At 38.5% G+C, this 12,834-nt stretch overlaps 1 protein-coding gene across 1 annotated transcript; it reads left to right on the forward strand.

Moving 5' to 3' along the window:
- The first annotated feature begins 4 nt into the window (after positions 1-4).
- On the forward strand, positions 5-12,297 carry rab22a (RAB22A, member RAS oncogene family). Its single transcript, XM_039796536.1, has 7 exons — positions 5-333; positions 1,837-1,916; positions 2,675-2,756; positions 6,516-6,587; positions 7,269-7,375; positions 7,857-7,966; positions 8,979-12,297. Exons 1-7 carry the CDS (start codon positions 298-300, stop codon positions 9,074-9,076), a joined length of 585 nt encoding a protein of 194 aa, XP_039652470.1. The 5' UTR covers positions 5-297; the 3' UTR covers positions 9,077-12,297.
- Positions 12,298-12,834: the final 537 nt, after the last annotated feature.

Genomic DNA, 12,834 nt, shown 5'->3' on the forward strand with positions numbered 1-12,834 from the left:
AAACTGTCACGTGACTTCTCCCCATAGTTCAAGATGGAGACTGCGCGAGCTTCACTGGTTGCTACTGTAGCTAGCTGTTTACAATAATCACAATATGGCAAATGCGACGTACTACGGGACATTTTAACGCTAATAACGAGAGTTATAACTTAACCTGAGATGCGCATTTAGCAGCTTTCGACAACAATGAAGTAAAGTTGTTTGTAAACATACAACACCTAAAGAATATTCAAGATAAAAGGAAACCACTGTCAATGGTCATCAACACGAACTCATTTTGAGTGAGAGGAGATCGATATGGCGCTCAGAGAGTTAAAAGTCTGTCTCCTGGGGGTAAGTCAGCATCGATTTTTAAGTGAACGTCTGTCTGTAGTCCTCACTGCACATCTGACTGTACCTGTGGCATCAAATGAGCCATACTGCTGCTCCATCAGGCTATTGATTGACAGGTCTGTTTACATGAGTTATATGTGTTGATACTTGTAATCAGGTGGGTGATAATGCATATTATTACTGTTACTGTGTATTCTGCAGTTTAAAACTGTTTAAATCAGTCACAGGTACAACAGTTGTGCATGTCCAAACTGCACATAGGCTAACCCATAACTCTTATATTTTTGTCCACCAGAATCCCATTAATACATCCCTGGAATAGCATCCTCTCCATAATCTACAAGCCTAATGAGATTAAAATCGTTTCCTCGATCAGTAGATAAATAATCAGCAACAATATTGCCTAACATTTTCTGCGTCCAGCTTTTCAAATATGAGGACTTGCTAATTTATATCATTTGGGCTGTTTTTCAGACAAGACATTTGAAGTTGTCATCTTGGACTCTCACTTTTTTCGATTCAAAGAAAGAGAAAACCCTTTAAAATATGGTCAGTACGGACAATACAGTAAATACATACATAATTGACTCGATGAAATTTAAAATGAGGGTCGCATATAATGATCTGTTAAATAAAGGTTGAATGAATATAACAATAGGAAGTTCCGACAAGCAATAAGCGATTTATAACCTGAAGAAACCTACAATAAAAATAGTATGCAAGAAATTAAAGTGCCACAGAGTTGCATAATTGTGCAATGATGCAGTTAAAATACCAAAGACATTTTTACTTTTTCATTTTGCAGTCTAATTGCTGTAGGCAAAAACTATTTACTGTACCTCGTAGTACCTGTAATGTTCTACTTCAGAAAATATGTTATTGATTATTCAAATGAATTACAGATAGCTTAATAGATTATGAAAATAATTATTTGTTGCAAGCTTAACCCTTGTGTGTCCTAAATAACATTACAGAGGAACAACATTCATCCATGTCTGTACTGCATATAACAACCGCATAAGATATAATTCCTGAAGTAACATTCTTAAATGTCCTGTTCATCCTCAACTAATAAATGTAAATGGCGCTTTTCTAGTCTTAACGACTCATCAAAGCACTTTTACATAGTACAGGAACCATTGGTGCTGTGGCCGAGGCTGCAGTACAAGGTGCCACCTGCTCATCAGATAAACATTCACACACATTTACACTGATGGCGTAGCATTGGAGGCAACTCTCGATACTTCGACATGGGACTGAGCCACAGCCACCCACCAATAAGAGGAATAAAAAAAAAAAAAAAAATGTAAGCATAACTAGGTCTGTCCTGTTTAACTATCATAAAGTTACAGGCCTACAAAGAGCAGGAAGGAAGAAGATGCCACAAAAAAGCAATAATGTTTGGGCATTTTGCCAGAAAATCTGTTTTTATACAGTGATTATACTTCTAGTAATCGTTTCTGACCATGTTTAGTAAGCATCGTCTTTATTTTGTCTCCACAGGACACTGGCGTTGGGAAGTCGAGTATTGTTTGGAGATTTGTGGAGGACAGCTTTGACCCAAACATCAACCCAACAATTGGGTAAGTTCCTATTGTCTCCCAACGCTAGTTGTGTTTATTCTGTTTCATTGGTTTGTGTAGGGTTGTTACAGGATGTTTTCATGCAATCAGTTCATTTCTGTCTATTTATAGATAAATCAATTCCAATTAGAGCTGAAAGGATTTGAAAATTATTCAGCCAACATTTTGATAATCAATTATTGTTTAAATCACTTTTTAAGCAAAAATGCCAACATTCTTTTGGTTCTAGCTTGTCATACATTTTTGTTGTTGTGGGTCAACTCAAATAAGCAATTTAAGACATTGCTTTGTCACCTTGTGACATTGTCATAATTTTTGACATTTTGAAGACAATATATTCAGTCAGTGCAACATCCCTATCAATATATATCTTCATTGCCAATATTATTGACCAATTTCAGCTTATCCCAGATATATCTGTATCAGGATATGTCGGCCGATAAGACATTGCAGTACAGAAATGCCAGATCAATCAATACCAAATGCTGATATTGTTATCATCCTCAAAAATACAGTACCGGTCAAACTCTTATTCATACAATGTAAGTAAGTCCTATTGAATGTTTTACAATGTTATTGTTCACTAAAGCTGGCAAACTATTTAAGGTATAAACCAACTGATTATCTAAATGGATATGTGTGTTTTTATCATTGTCTCAGACTCTTGAAAAGGAGTTGGGATAAAACCTGTATAATTTCTAAAACCGCTAAATCATGTGACATAGAACATTTATCATGTAGCCTTTTCTTTTCACCAGGGCATCCTTCATGACCAAGACAGTGCAATACCAAAACGAGCTGCACAAGTTCCTGATCTGGGACACGGCAGGACAAGAGCGGGTCAGTAACATCCGCTGTGGTTTTGGCCTCAGCATTTTTTTCAAATGGATTGCTGGATAGTAAACAAAGAGCAAGATACACATGATGTGTTTTAGCGTTGCACAGCCAAACCACACCAGCACACACTTTTGATATTGTATCGATCAGTTTGACTTGGCTAATTTAAAATTAAAGGAAGTGAGAAAGCTGCCTGCATGTGTGCAGTTATACATTACTTCTGATAGGGGGCAATATTGACCTTCCTCTAGGTAGAGTTCTGCCACAACCAATAACCTACTTCTTTCAGTGCTCTTGATTTAGGAGCATCCTTTTAAATGATGCGTGTGGTGTAATTGATTTGTATTCTTTAGATCAGGGAGTGCCGTCTGTTTGGTTTATCAGAAACATCAGCAAGTCTGTCACAATGTGTCCATTCTGTCACCTTTAATCTTTTTCCTGCCTCTCCCTCTTGCTCCTTCTTCCTCATTGCATTCATACATGAGAGGCATAAATAAAGGAGTTGCTTTTCCTTTTGTGTTATTGTGTTATCTTGCATACACATCTGAAACTGGTGGTTTCTTAGCAACTATGATGTACAGGTGCCACTTCTGATGTAATCTACACTTCTGTGTGTCTACAGCATCAACATTTTAAATAATTCATCACCCACGCAAAGTTTAGGACTGAAACCACTCACAGATGGTTTGTGATATAAAGAACAGGAAGTCTTGGTGTTTGAGTACAGTTGTAGCATTTTAAGCCTGTCCAAACGACACCAAGCCCCAGACAGTTAGAGCGTAAGGAACTGCTTTCTCTTCTGACTCACACATTGCATCCCACATTTCTCTGCATTAGCTCTCCACCCCTTCCCCTTTTTTCTGTGTATGCCCTTCTCTTTTTCTCATGCACAATCCTCTGCTGTTGTAATGTCTTGCCCCTGCTGCTCTCCTCTCCGGAGAGGTGAGATAAGACATGCTGTCTTTTATCCTCTCCCCCCCCCCACCCCCCTCTGGGGGCCTTGGCTTCTACACGGCATTGAGGGGACATCAATGCAGCATAGTTTAAGATAAGATGAAAGGATGAAACCCAAGCTGTCTCAGCCCACTGGCTTGTGCTATGCTGCCACTGTGTCTTATCTGAGAGTCACTGCAACTCCACATCCATAATGTCCTTCTTTTATCCCCTTTGTGCTTTCTCCTGGAAAGTGGAATATTTATTGGCAACAATCTATTTTTCTGTGATTCTTGTGCTTTCTTTTCCATTTTCTTCACCTTTTTCATTACCACAAATCCACTTTTTCACTCCCACGTTGCCTCTAGACATCCCAAGAGGTTCACATCTGTGTGTGGAAAAAATAGCAACATTCCTTCGGTAGGTTTTGCATGTGTATGTGTGTGTTTTCATACAAAGCTGCTGGGGCATCTTGAAGCCTTTCGTGGCTTGTTTTCTAACTTCTGTGAAGCTTTGGCCTATCAAGGTCTGTTGAGTTTAGAAAGGGGAACACAAAGCCAGCCAATGCACATGGAAGGAGAGACCGGGGCAAAAAGGAAAGCTCTGTGATTTCCACAAACGACCAGATGAGGCCTCACGTGTACGTCCGAGCCCAGCTGTCAACAGCCCATCGAGTCCTCTCCCTCTGACTGTTCCTTCTCACAGAAAACAAGCGAAGGGAACCTTGCATCCTACTGGAATAAGAGGGGGGGGCAGGGGGGGGTCTTATTATGCACCCAACTCGTGGTTTCAGCAATTAATCATCACTCAGCAGGCATCACTGGGGCTGTTTTTTGGGCTTCTGTGTGGCCAGACGTCTGGCCTCGCTGTGATTACTCTTTGGGTTAAGGCAGAGATAGACCACACATGAGTGGTGGTGGTGCAGCCCAACACTAGCCAATGAAACAGACAGCACTCTCCTCCGTGCCTCTGCCAAATATCCCAAGTTGGATTCCCGTTGGTGGACTTGGGGCCAGTAACAACTATAATTATGTGGAATGTGTGCTTTCCTGAGGTAACAGTGTCACTCCAAGATGGATAGTTTATTCCATCGCATTGTAAAGGAAAATGAAATTGGCGGGAAGGCAGGGTCATTTCAAGTGAAGGTCTTTTTCAGACGAGGGTTGTTTCTTTTAAAATAAATATCATTAGTTAATACATGACACATGGTTTTATTATCTGTTAAAAGCCCCAGTCTAGTGTATATTGCAAGAAGGCATAAAAAGAGGTTAGTAGTTGGAGAGGCCTCTTTTAATTTTCTTATCTTGAAATAAACTGTAGTTTTGTTTAGCTAACAAAGATTTTGAAACTCCTGTAAAGGCCATTGCTAGCATTGCATATTAAAGAATGAGATCAAGAGCTAATAGCCCATATTTGTTGCAGAAAAAAATTCTTCAGTGAATGAATGTGTGTTAAGGTACCTTCAGACAGGAGCGGCTTCAGCGCTCTACGCAGCTGCTGTTTTCTACTTGCTTCTGTGTTCTTTATACATTTGATGGTAATCTGGTTATTTGGGGATTATCAGTGTGTTTTGGAAGGATGTGACAAGGTAAAGATTGGGTTGGAGCTGCGATGGCTTTTGTGGGCGCAGCCAATTGCTATTGACCATGGCTTGAACTGAAAGATGGACAGAAAAGATGACCATGCCAGTGGCTCTGTACTTGGGTGTTAGCATGCTAACATTTGCTAATTATCACTAAACAGAAAGTACAGCTGATGCTGATGGGAAGGCTTTGTAGGTATTTGGCCATTACCACCAAGTATTAGAGAGATTAAGAAATATGGACCTCATGGTAACGCTAGAGGAAAAGTCAGGGGATCAACAAAGTCAGTTGTCATTTTCTGGGCACAATGAATATATGTACACCATTTATTGACAATTCATCCTGTAGTTGTTGAGGTATTTAAGTCTGGACCAAAGACAGACAGACAGACAGACAGACAGACAGACATATACATGTTGCTAGCATGGCTAAAAGTAATAGGTTTTATGACAGGGAATTGTTGAAGCCAGGTTTCAAAGAGCATTGGAAAGTATTTTACCAGAAAAATACCAAAACCTGGCAAAAAGAAGAACCCCCAGCCTCTCAGGCAGCTATTGATTCAGAAATGCACATGTTGTTTTGGTTATGCAGGGCTTTGTGATGTATTGGGTTAAGATCAAATGTATAGTCTTCCATAAATATCCAAACCCTAACAGCTTTTGACACATTCTGCTCATCTTTCTCTTGATGGCTACCACATGTGAGGAGGTCTTGGTGGAAAGACTTGCCATACTTCCATTTTAAATAAAGCCACTTGGCTTAGGCTCAGAACATTTGGCCTCTGGTTTAGTAAAATGGTACTTGGTATCCTTTTTGCTAATTTGTATACTTTGTTTTGAGTTTGTTACAGTCAATATTATTTAATCTAATGAAACTCACAGTGATGTAATCAACATGTGCCTGTGTAACCGCTTAGCCATAGTTTATGAAAAGCCTAGACACTGTTTCTTGATCTACGGGGTGTAAAAACATAAAAGTACAATACTGCAATGATATTTTGAGTGCCCTTTTCATATCCAAAAATGAAAAGTTGGAAGGAAATTGTCTTCAAAGATGAGTCGGGATTAATTGTCTCTGACTAAGATAACGAGACATTCTTGGTTACACTGTGATCATCATGTTTACATGGTTTCCAAGCAGATTATACTAGTATGGGCAGAAATGAAGGTCATTCAGAGGCTTTAGACAAGCCATCCTCCTCCCTATCCAACATTACTCATTGCTTACTTTCTCTGTCTTCTCATAGTTTCGTGCTCTGGCACCAATGTACTACAGAGGGTCAGCGGCAGCCATCATTGTTTATGACATTACGAAAGAGGTATTATTTACTTTTTCTTCTCAACCACTTAATCCACTAACTACTTACTGTATAGTTTCAATGTTTTGTTGCTAGTCTTTAAATTTTCAATTCATACTTATTCACTTTCTTCTTGAGTTAGATGAGAAAATCTATACTGATCTAATGTTTGTATGGTAAATATGAAGCTACATCCAGCAGTCGTTATCTTAGTTTTGCATCAACACACAGGGTAACTGGGGGGAAACAGCTAGCCCTGCTTTGTCCAAAGGTAACAAAATCTGCCTACCTGCGCCTTTAAAGCTCACTAAATATCACCTTATATCTTGTTTGTTTAATCCATATTAAAAAGGAAGTGTAAAAACAACAATTCTACACAATTACACACAATTATAAACAATTATATGCCAGATTGTTTCTTGCCTGGGAGCAGCTGGCAGGCAACCATTAGAGAGTTACTAACTCCCTGTGAAATGGTAAACTTTTTTAAACCAACAAAATATGTTCATTTGTGAGCTTTAGAGTTACCTTTGGTCAGAGCCAGGCTAGCTTTTTTCCCGTCTCGTTATGCTAAGCTAAACTAACCGGCTGCTGACTCCAGCTTTGTGTTTACAATGAAAACAAAAGTGGTATCTATCTTCTTAACTAACTCTTGGCAACAAAGCAAATAAGCATATAGTACAACATGTTGTGCATCATCAGGAATCTTTCCAAACACTGAAGAACTGGGTGAAGGAGCTGCGCCAGCATGGTCCTCCTAATATAGTGGTCGCCATCGCTGGCAACAAGTGTGACCTGACAGACTCCAGGTAAACCTGAATTACAGACAACGCTGTGTGTATAATGAACTGCTAATGCTTGTGTGCAGTGTGATGATGCCTCCTCATTTACAGCTTGAGAGTGATGGGAATTTGTGTAAGGCCATAATATGAATTTTAGGAATAACATCTGATGTTTGGCTTAAAAATATCATTGCAAGGAGCTGCAAGGAGGAATATTGATTATTATTCTGTGTAAGTGGACTTTTGTGGAATATAAAGTGATCAGACTAATCAGAAGAAAGTTGTGGTTATGTACAGTGGACTAAATAATCTTTCATATTTACATTTTTGGGAAAAATTAAAAAATCCGATGAAAAATACTCCCGACACATATCATCCATGAAATTGGGAATCTTCCACATAATAGCTGTTGAAGTACATTTTCATGGTTATCAGGTAATGCATGAAATTGGACTATCTGTGCGCATATTGCATCATAATAATTTCAAAATATCTCTTGTATTTACAGGGAAGTGCCAGAGAAGGATGCCAAGGACTACGCTGACTCCATCCATGCCATATTTGTAGAAACCAGTGCCAAGAATGCCATTAACATCAACGAGGTGTTTATAGAGATAAGTGAGTGTGTTTCTTGAGTACTTGGTGCCGTTGTACATTCCCAGGTTCTCATCAAACTGTGACAAATCAAGCATTGTACAGCATTGAGATAACTATCTTGTCTCCTTTTGCGTTTTCGATCAGGTAAACTATGTTTTGAACAGTATTGACTATTATTTTTTAAACATTTCAGAAGTGTAGTCATTCTTTTCTGTGTTTGGATCAGACTTTTGACAGTGATGAACTAGTTCAGAATAAGATACAACAACCGATAAGCATTAAAGACACATACTCACTAGCTGTGTCCCAATTCCATTCTACATATTAATTCTAAGCAGGTTTTGAGTATGTTGTGTGTTCATACAGGAAGAGTAGAGAAATTAAGCATACAAAGGTCTTTTTGCGTACTAAAAACTGGACACTGCTTGTTTCCCCATTCCATATTAATTGTATCCAGTTTGTACTATATTCTAATATATCTAAATATTAGTAGTCTAATCTTTGTAGCACACTGGTTTTGCTCTTAGTATGCAAGAAGTTAACATACTTAACTGTTATAAAAAGGCGACATTGGAATGCCAGTGTAAATTTAAGTTCACAAAGAGAAAGCTAAATGATTTTCAAATATTTATTACTCATTACTTATCTTTTATCTTTCTGTAGCTGTCTCACCACTATTCATAATTTATTTCAAGTTTTCTCATATGTGAGTAGTGCCTCCATTTTATTTATTTATCAACAACACACCTTGATGCATACTGACTTTTTTGAGCCCACTTTTGCCATTTTTCTAGTGTGAACACATTAAATATTCAACTTGCTTAGAATCAGTGAGCTGTAGAAAACTAGGGCACAGCTGCAGTCAGTTAATTGGTATGTAGTGCTACATTGAAAAATGTATGGGTTTACAAAATAGATATGAAAAATCAAAGTATTTCACAGTTGGAAAGTGTGTGTGTGATAATGGAGAGTTTGAAAAGGGCAGCTGAATGCTAGGAACCTCTGTACATGTGTGATGTGTGTCTCTTCAAAGGTAAGCGCATTCCCGTTGTCGACGCAGCAGGTGGAACTTCAGGAAAAGCTTTCAAACTCGGACGTCAGGCGTCAGAGTCCCGCAGGACGTGCTGCTGATGATGCCGGTGACTGTGCCCATATGACCTGTGACCTGACCTTTGCTTACCCTGTGTGTGCCCGGCCTGCTTCAGCTTACAGCCACCACACACCCTAAAACACACTGCCGTCTCTGATACCGGGGTGCAGCAATGCCACTTTGATGACGGGGGTGTCATGAAAATTGTTGGCATGAGAAATACTTACTGAGCCTTGACAATTGTCTGCATTAAAACATTGATGTGTAAGTGAAAGACCCCCATATATATTCATGAATTTAGAAACCATTTGTACTTACGTTACATATCTTTCAACCAAAACATGGACTGAAAACGGTTAAATTTCACCAAATTATTTCGATAGCACTGAAGTTTTTGCCTTTTGGGAGGTCTCTCCCCAAACATGTTTAACTTTGTGAAGGATCCATCTATACAGTTAATGTGCGGAATCACTTATTTATCAGAAGAGATGAAAGAGGTTATGTTCAAACAGTCATCAGTGTTTGTACCAATCATTAATCCCAATGTTTGCTTTCTCAAAGGATATTTGGAGAGATGTTGGTTATCAAAATCAAGCAAGACGGATTGTGCACACTACAGTTAAGTTTCATTGTGTGATTGCGGTTTTCATCAAAAAATATTCAAGGCAAAAACACCAAGTGGGTGTTTTGATGTAAATTCACAAAATCACACTGAAATGCGGAAATGAAAGGTGTGTGGGAGCCTACTTCCTTTACATTAAAGGAATAGTTTGATGTTTTGGGGAAATATGCTTTTTTGTGTTCTTGCCTAGGGTGAAATTACAATATTGATACCATTCTCATGTCTGTATGGTAAATATTAGCATAACGACTGGAAACATGGGGAATCATTTAGCCATCCAAAGGTAACAAAATCTGCCTACCAGCAGCTCTCAAGCTCACTAATTAACACGTTATATCTGACAGAGCCAGGTTTTTACCCATTTCAAGGTTTTATGCTAAGCTAAGCTAACCAGCTGCTGGCTGTTGCCTTATATTTAATAGACAGATATGAGAATGGTATTGCTCTTCTTATCTAACGCTCTGCCAGAAAATGAATAGGTGTATTCCCCAAAACAAACTATTCCTTTTAATTGTAAACTTTGGCTTCTAAGGATATTTTGATCGTCACTTACGCCACCGAGAAAGATAACAAATTGTTGTAAAATATTGTCAACGTGATGAGAATGACTGTGCAGTTCACATCTCCCAATGATAGGAATTTAATCAAGGCTTCAAGTTTATTATTATATGATAACAGTTCCAGCTGCTCACATTTGCTCCACACTTCCACTTGTAATTACTGAAAAGGTATTAACTGAATCTTGTGTATGAAGTTTCCTGTAGTGTGTACAGTGGTTTCACAATATTACTTTATCTTTATTTCTCTCTAATCTTATTTTCACTGGCGAGCCTGCCTGTCCTCAACCCTTTACTGCTACTTCAAAACAGTTTTACTGATTGTTTTTTTTGCCAGATTCTGTAATTGTCCCATAAACATTTTTCATCTCTTCTTTTTTTGCACATAATCAGCAGTGGCTCGCACATGCAATGTTTTACTACGTGGCCTGCAATGAAAACACTGAGATCTGGAAACTAGACTTCGTTAAGAGGAAACTCAGATTTTGGAGCTTAAATCTCCCCTCAGCAGAAGGTTATAAATGCAGAATCAGACGTGGCGCTGTGTCGACATGCTGACCCCTTAATGAACCTTGGTCTCCATTCTGCTCTGAATTACTGTGCGTGCTTTGTTCCAAGGTCTGCCTTCTGATTTTCCTTCCTCCAAACTTCTTTTGCCTCATTCCTTGTATGTCCAGCTTTTATTTTGTTTTAAACAAATGTAGTACACTATACAGCAGCTTTCACAGAGCTCTATCATCCCCTACTACATTCACTCTGTGATGCTATGTTACAGTAGTTTCATTTATCTCTTATATTGGCCTAATTGAGGTCAGTTGACTCATGAGCCCCCACAGACTTATTAATTCTTTGTAATTTCATGCTTGTCTGTATCTCTTGAGCCCTTTTAGCCCCAAAACCTCTTTTCAAAGTTGCCAAAAGAATATAGATGTGGGCTTAATCAGACTGCATTTCCACATTTATAAATCTGGAGTGTGTGCTCTTCTGTCAGCGCAAGCCACTTTATTTGCCTTTTTAAGCATCTTAAATAGCTGTTATTGATGGGTTGTGTGCAAAGCAGTGCTGCCTTTTTTCAGGATTTTCCTATGGAGTGCAATAGTTATTATGACAAAGGTAAAATGTGACCTAATCTAAGAAAACGGATACAGAGTGAAAATTTTCACACAGCAGAGCACACACTCGTGCAAAAAACATGATCTCATTCCAGCAGTCTCAAACATGATAAGTTTATATTGACCTAATTTTATGCTTATTTGATGACAGTTTTGCTCAGACATAGTTGATCCAATGAGCAGTGTGATGGGACTGACCAAATCTCTTGAAAACCAGAGTGGCATTTTAGGTCAAAGCTTAAACTTAAAGAGAATCCCTGTGGTACTTTGAAAGCTGCACTTTGACTATTTGTATTAATTAATTGGCCCTTATTACTAACTATCAATCTGTCTGCAGTCTGTTCGTATCTGTGTGATATCACTTGATGAAACATTCTTGTACAGGTATCAGACTTCTTAACATCCCTGAATGTTATTTTAGGTTTTGACTGTTTGCTCAGTTATTGCTACGAAAAACCTGGTGCCATATAATGTCAACACCATTTTACTAAACCAAGCTTAATTAACCTTTTCTTATTTTATTGTCAATGTATAATAATGATTTAAATTGCTAATCACGTTAATGCTTAAAAATATTTGAAGTTTGATAATGACACATGTTTTTTCCCCTTATTTGGAAACAGGAGGCATTAATAGAAATTGTATGCCAGTTTTTGCTTTGAAAAATACCAATAGTCTTGGGCTGGCCCTGGGAATGTGTTGAATCTATATTATGTATATTTTTAGTGTAGATACATACCATCCAATTGCACATAAATCAATGACTATGTTCTATTCTAAGCCAGTTGTGTGACCACAATAGAATTGTGCACGGTTTGCAGTAATTCCATCAGCATTGTAGTTACCATATTTAGCTTTTTACTATGTTTCATATTGATTGTAACAAATGCCTGAAAACACTTGTTTGCAGTGTATTTCCAAATGTGTAAAAAGGGAATGGTCAATTTGTTTACTAATAAAAGATTGACAAAGTGTGTGTGTGTGTGTGTGTGTGTGTGTGTGTTTGTGTGTTGTGTGTGTGTGGGGTTGTTTGTGTGTGTGTGTGTGTGTGTGTGTGTGTGTGTGTGTGTGTGTGTGTGTGTGTGTGTGTGTGTGTGTGTGTGTGTGTGTGTGTGTGTGTGTGTGTGTGTGTGTGTGTGTGTGTGTGTGTGTGTGTGTGTGTGTGTGTGTGTGTGTCCTTATGTTAGGCCCAAGAGAGATGTCTGCATTAACTTGTTCCTTGGGGATACTGTGACAGTGTTGTTAGTGATTGGTTGTGTTGTTCAGTTGGCAGACAGCCACCTGGCTATATATAAATATGACATTTGAGATGTGTGTTTGACTGGCAGAGGGCTTTTCACTGATCTTTGAATAGTGCTGAGAGGGCAGAACACTTACTTGACAACCTCCCAATCCCCTACTCAACCCCACTACTTTCTTTATAAAGCACATTTGAAAATGAATGGGAAATGCACAAAAAATATTGCTGTAAATATTACACTTGTAATAATTAAGGGCTCATCAGGAAT

Source organism: Perca fluviatilis, chromosome 4 (assembly GCF_010015445.1).
Source record: "Perca fluviatilis chromosome 4, GENO_Pfluv_1.0, whole genome shotgun sequence".
NCBI lineage: Eukaryota > Metazoa > Chordata > Actinopteri > Perciformes > Percidae > Perca > Perca fluviatilis.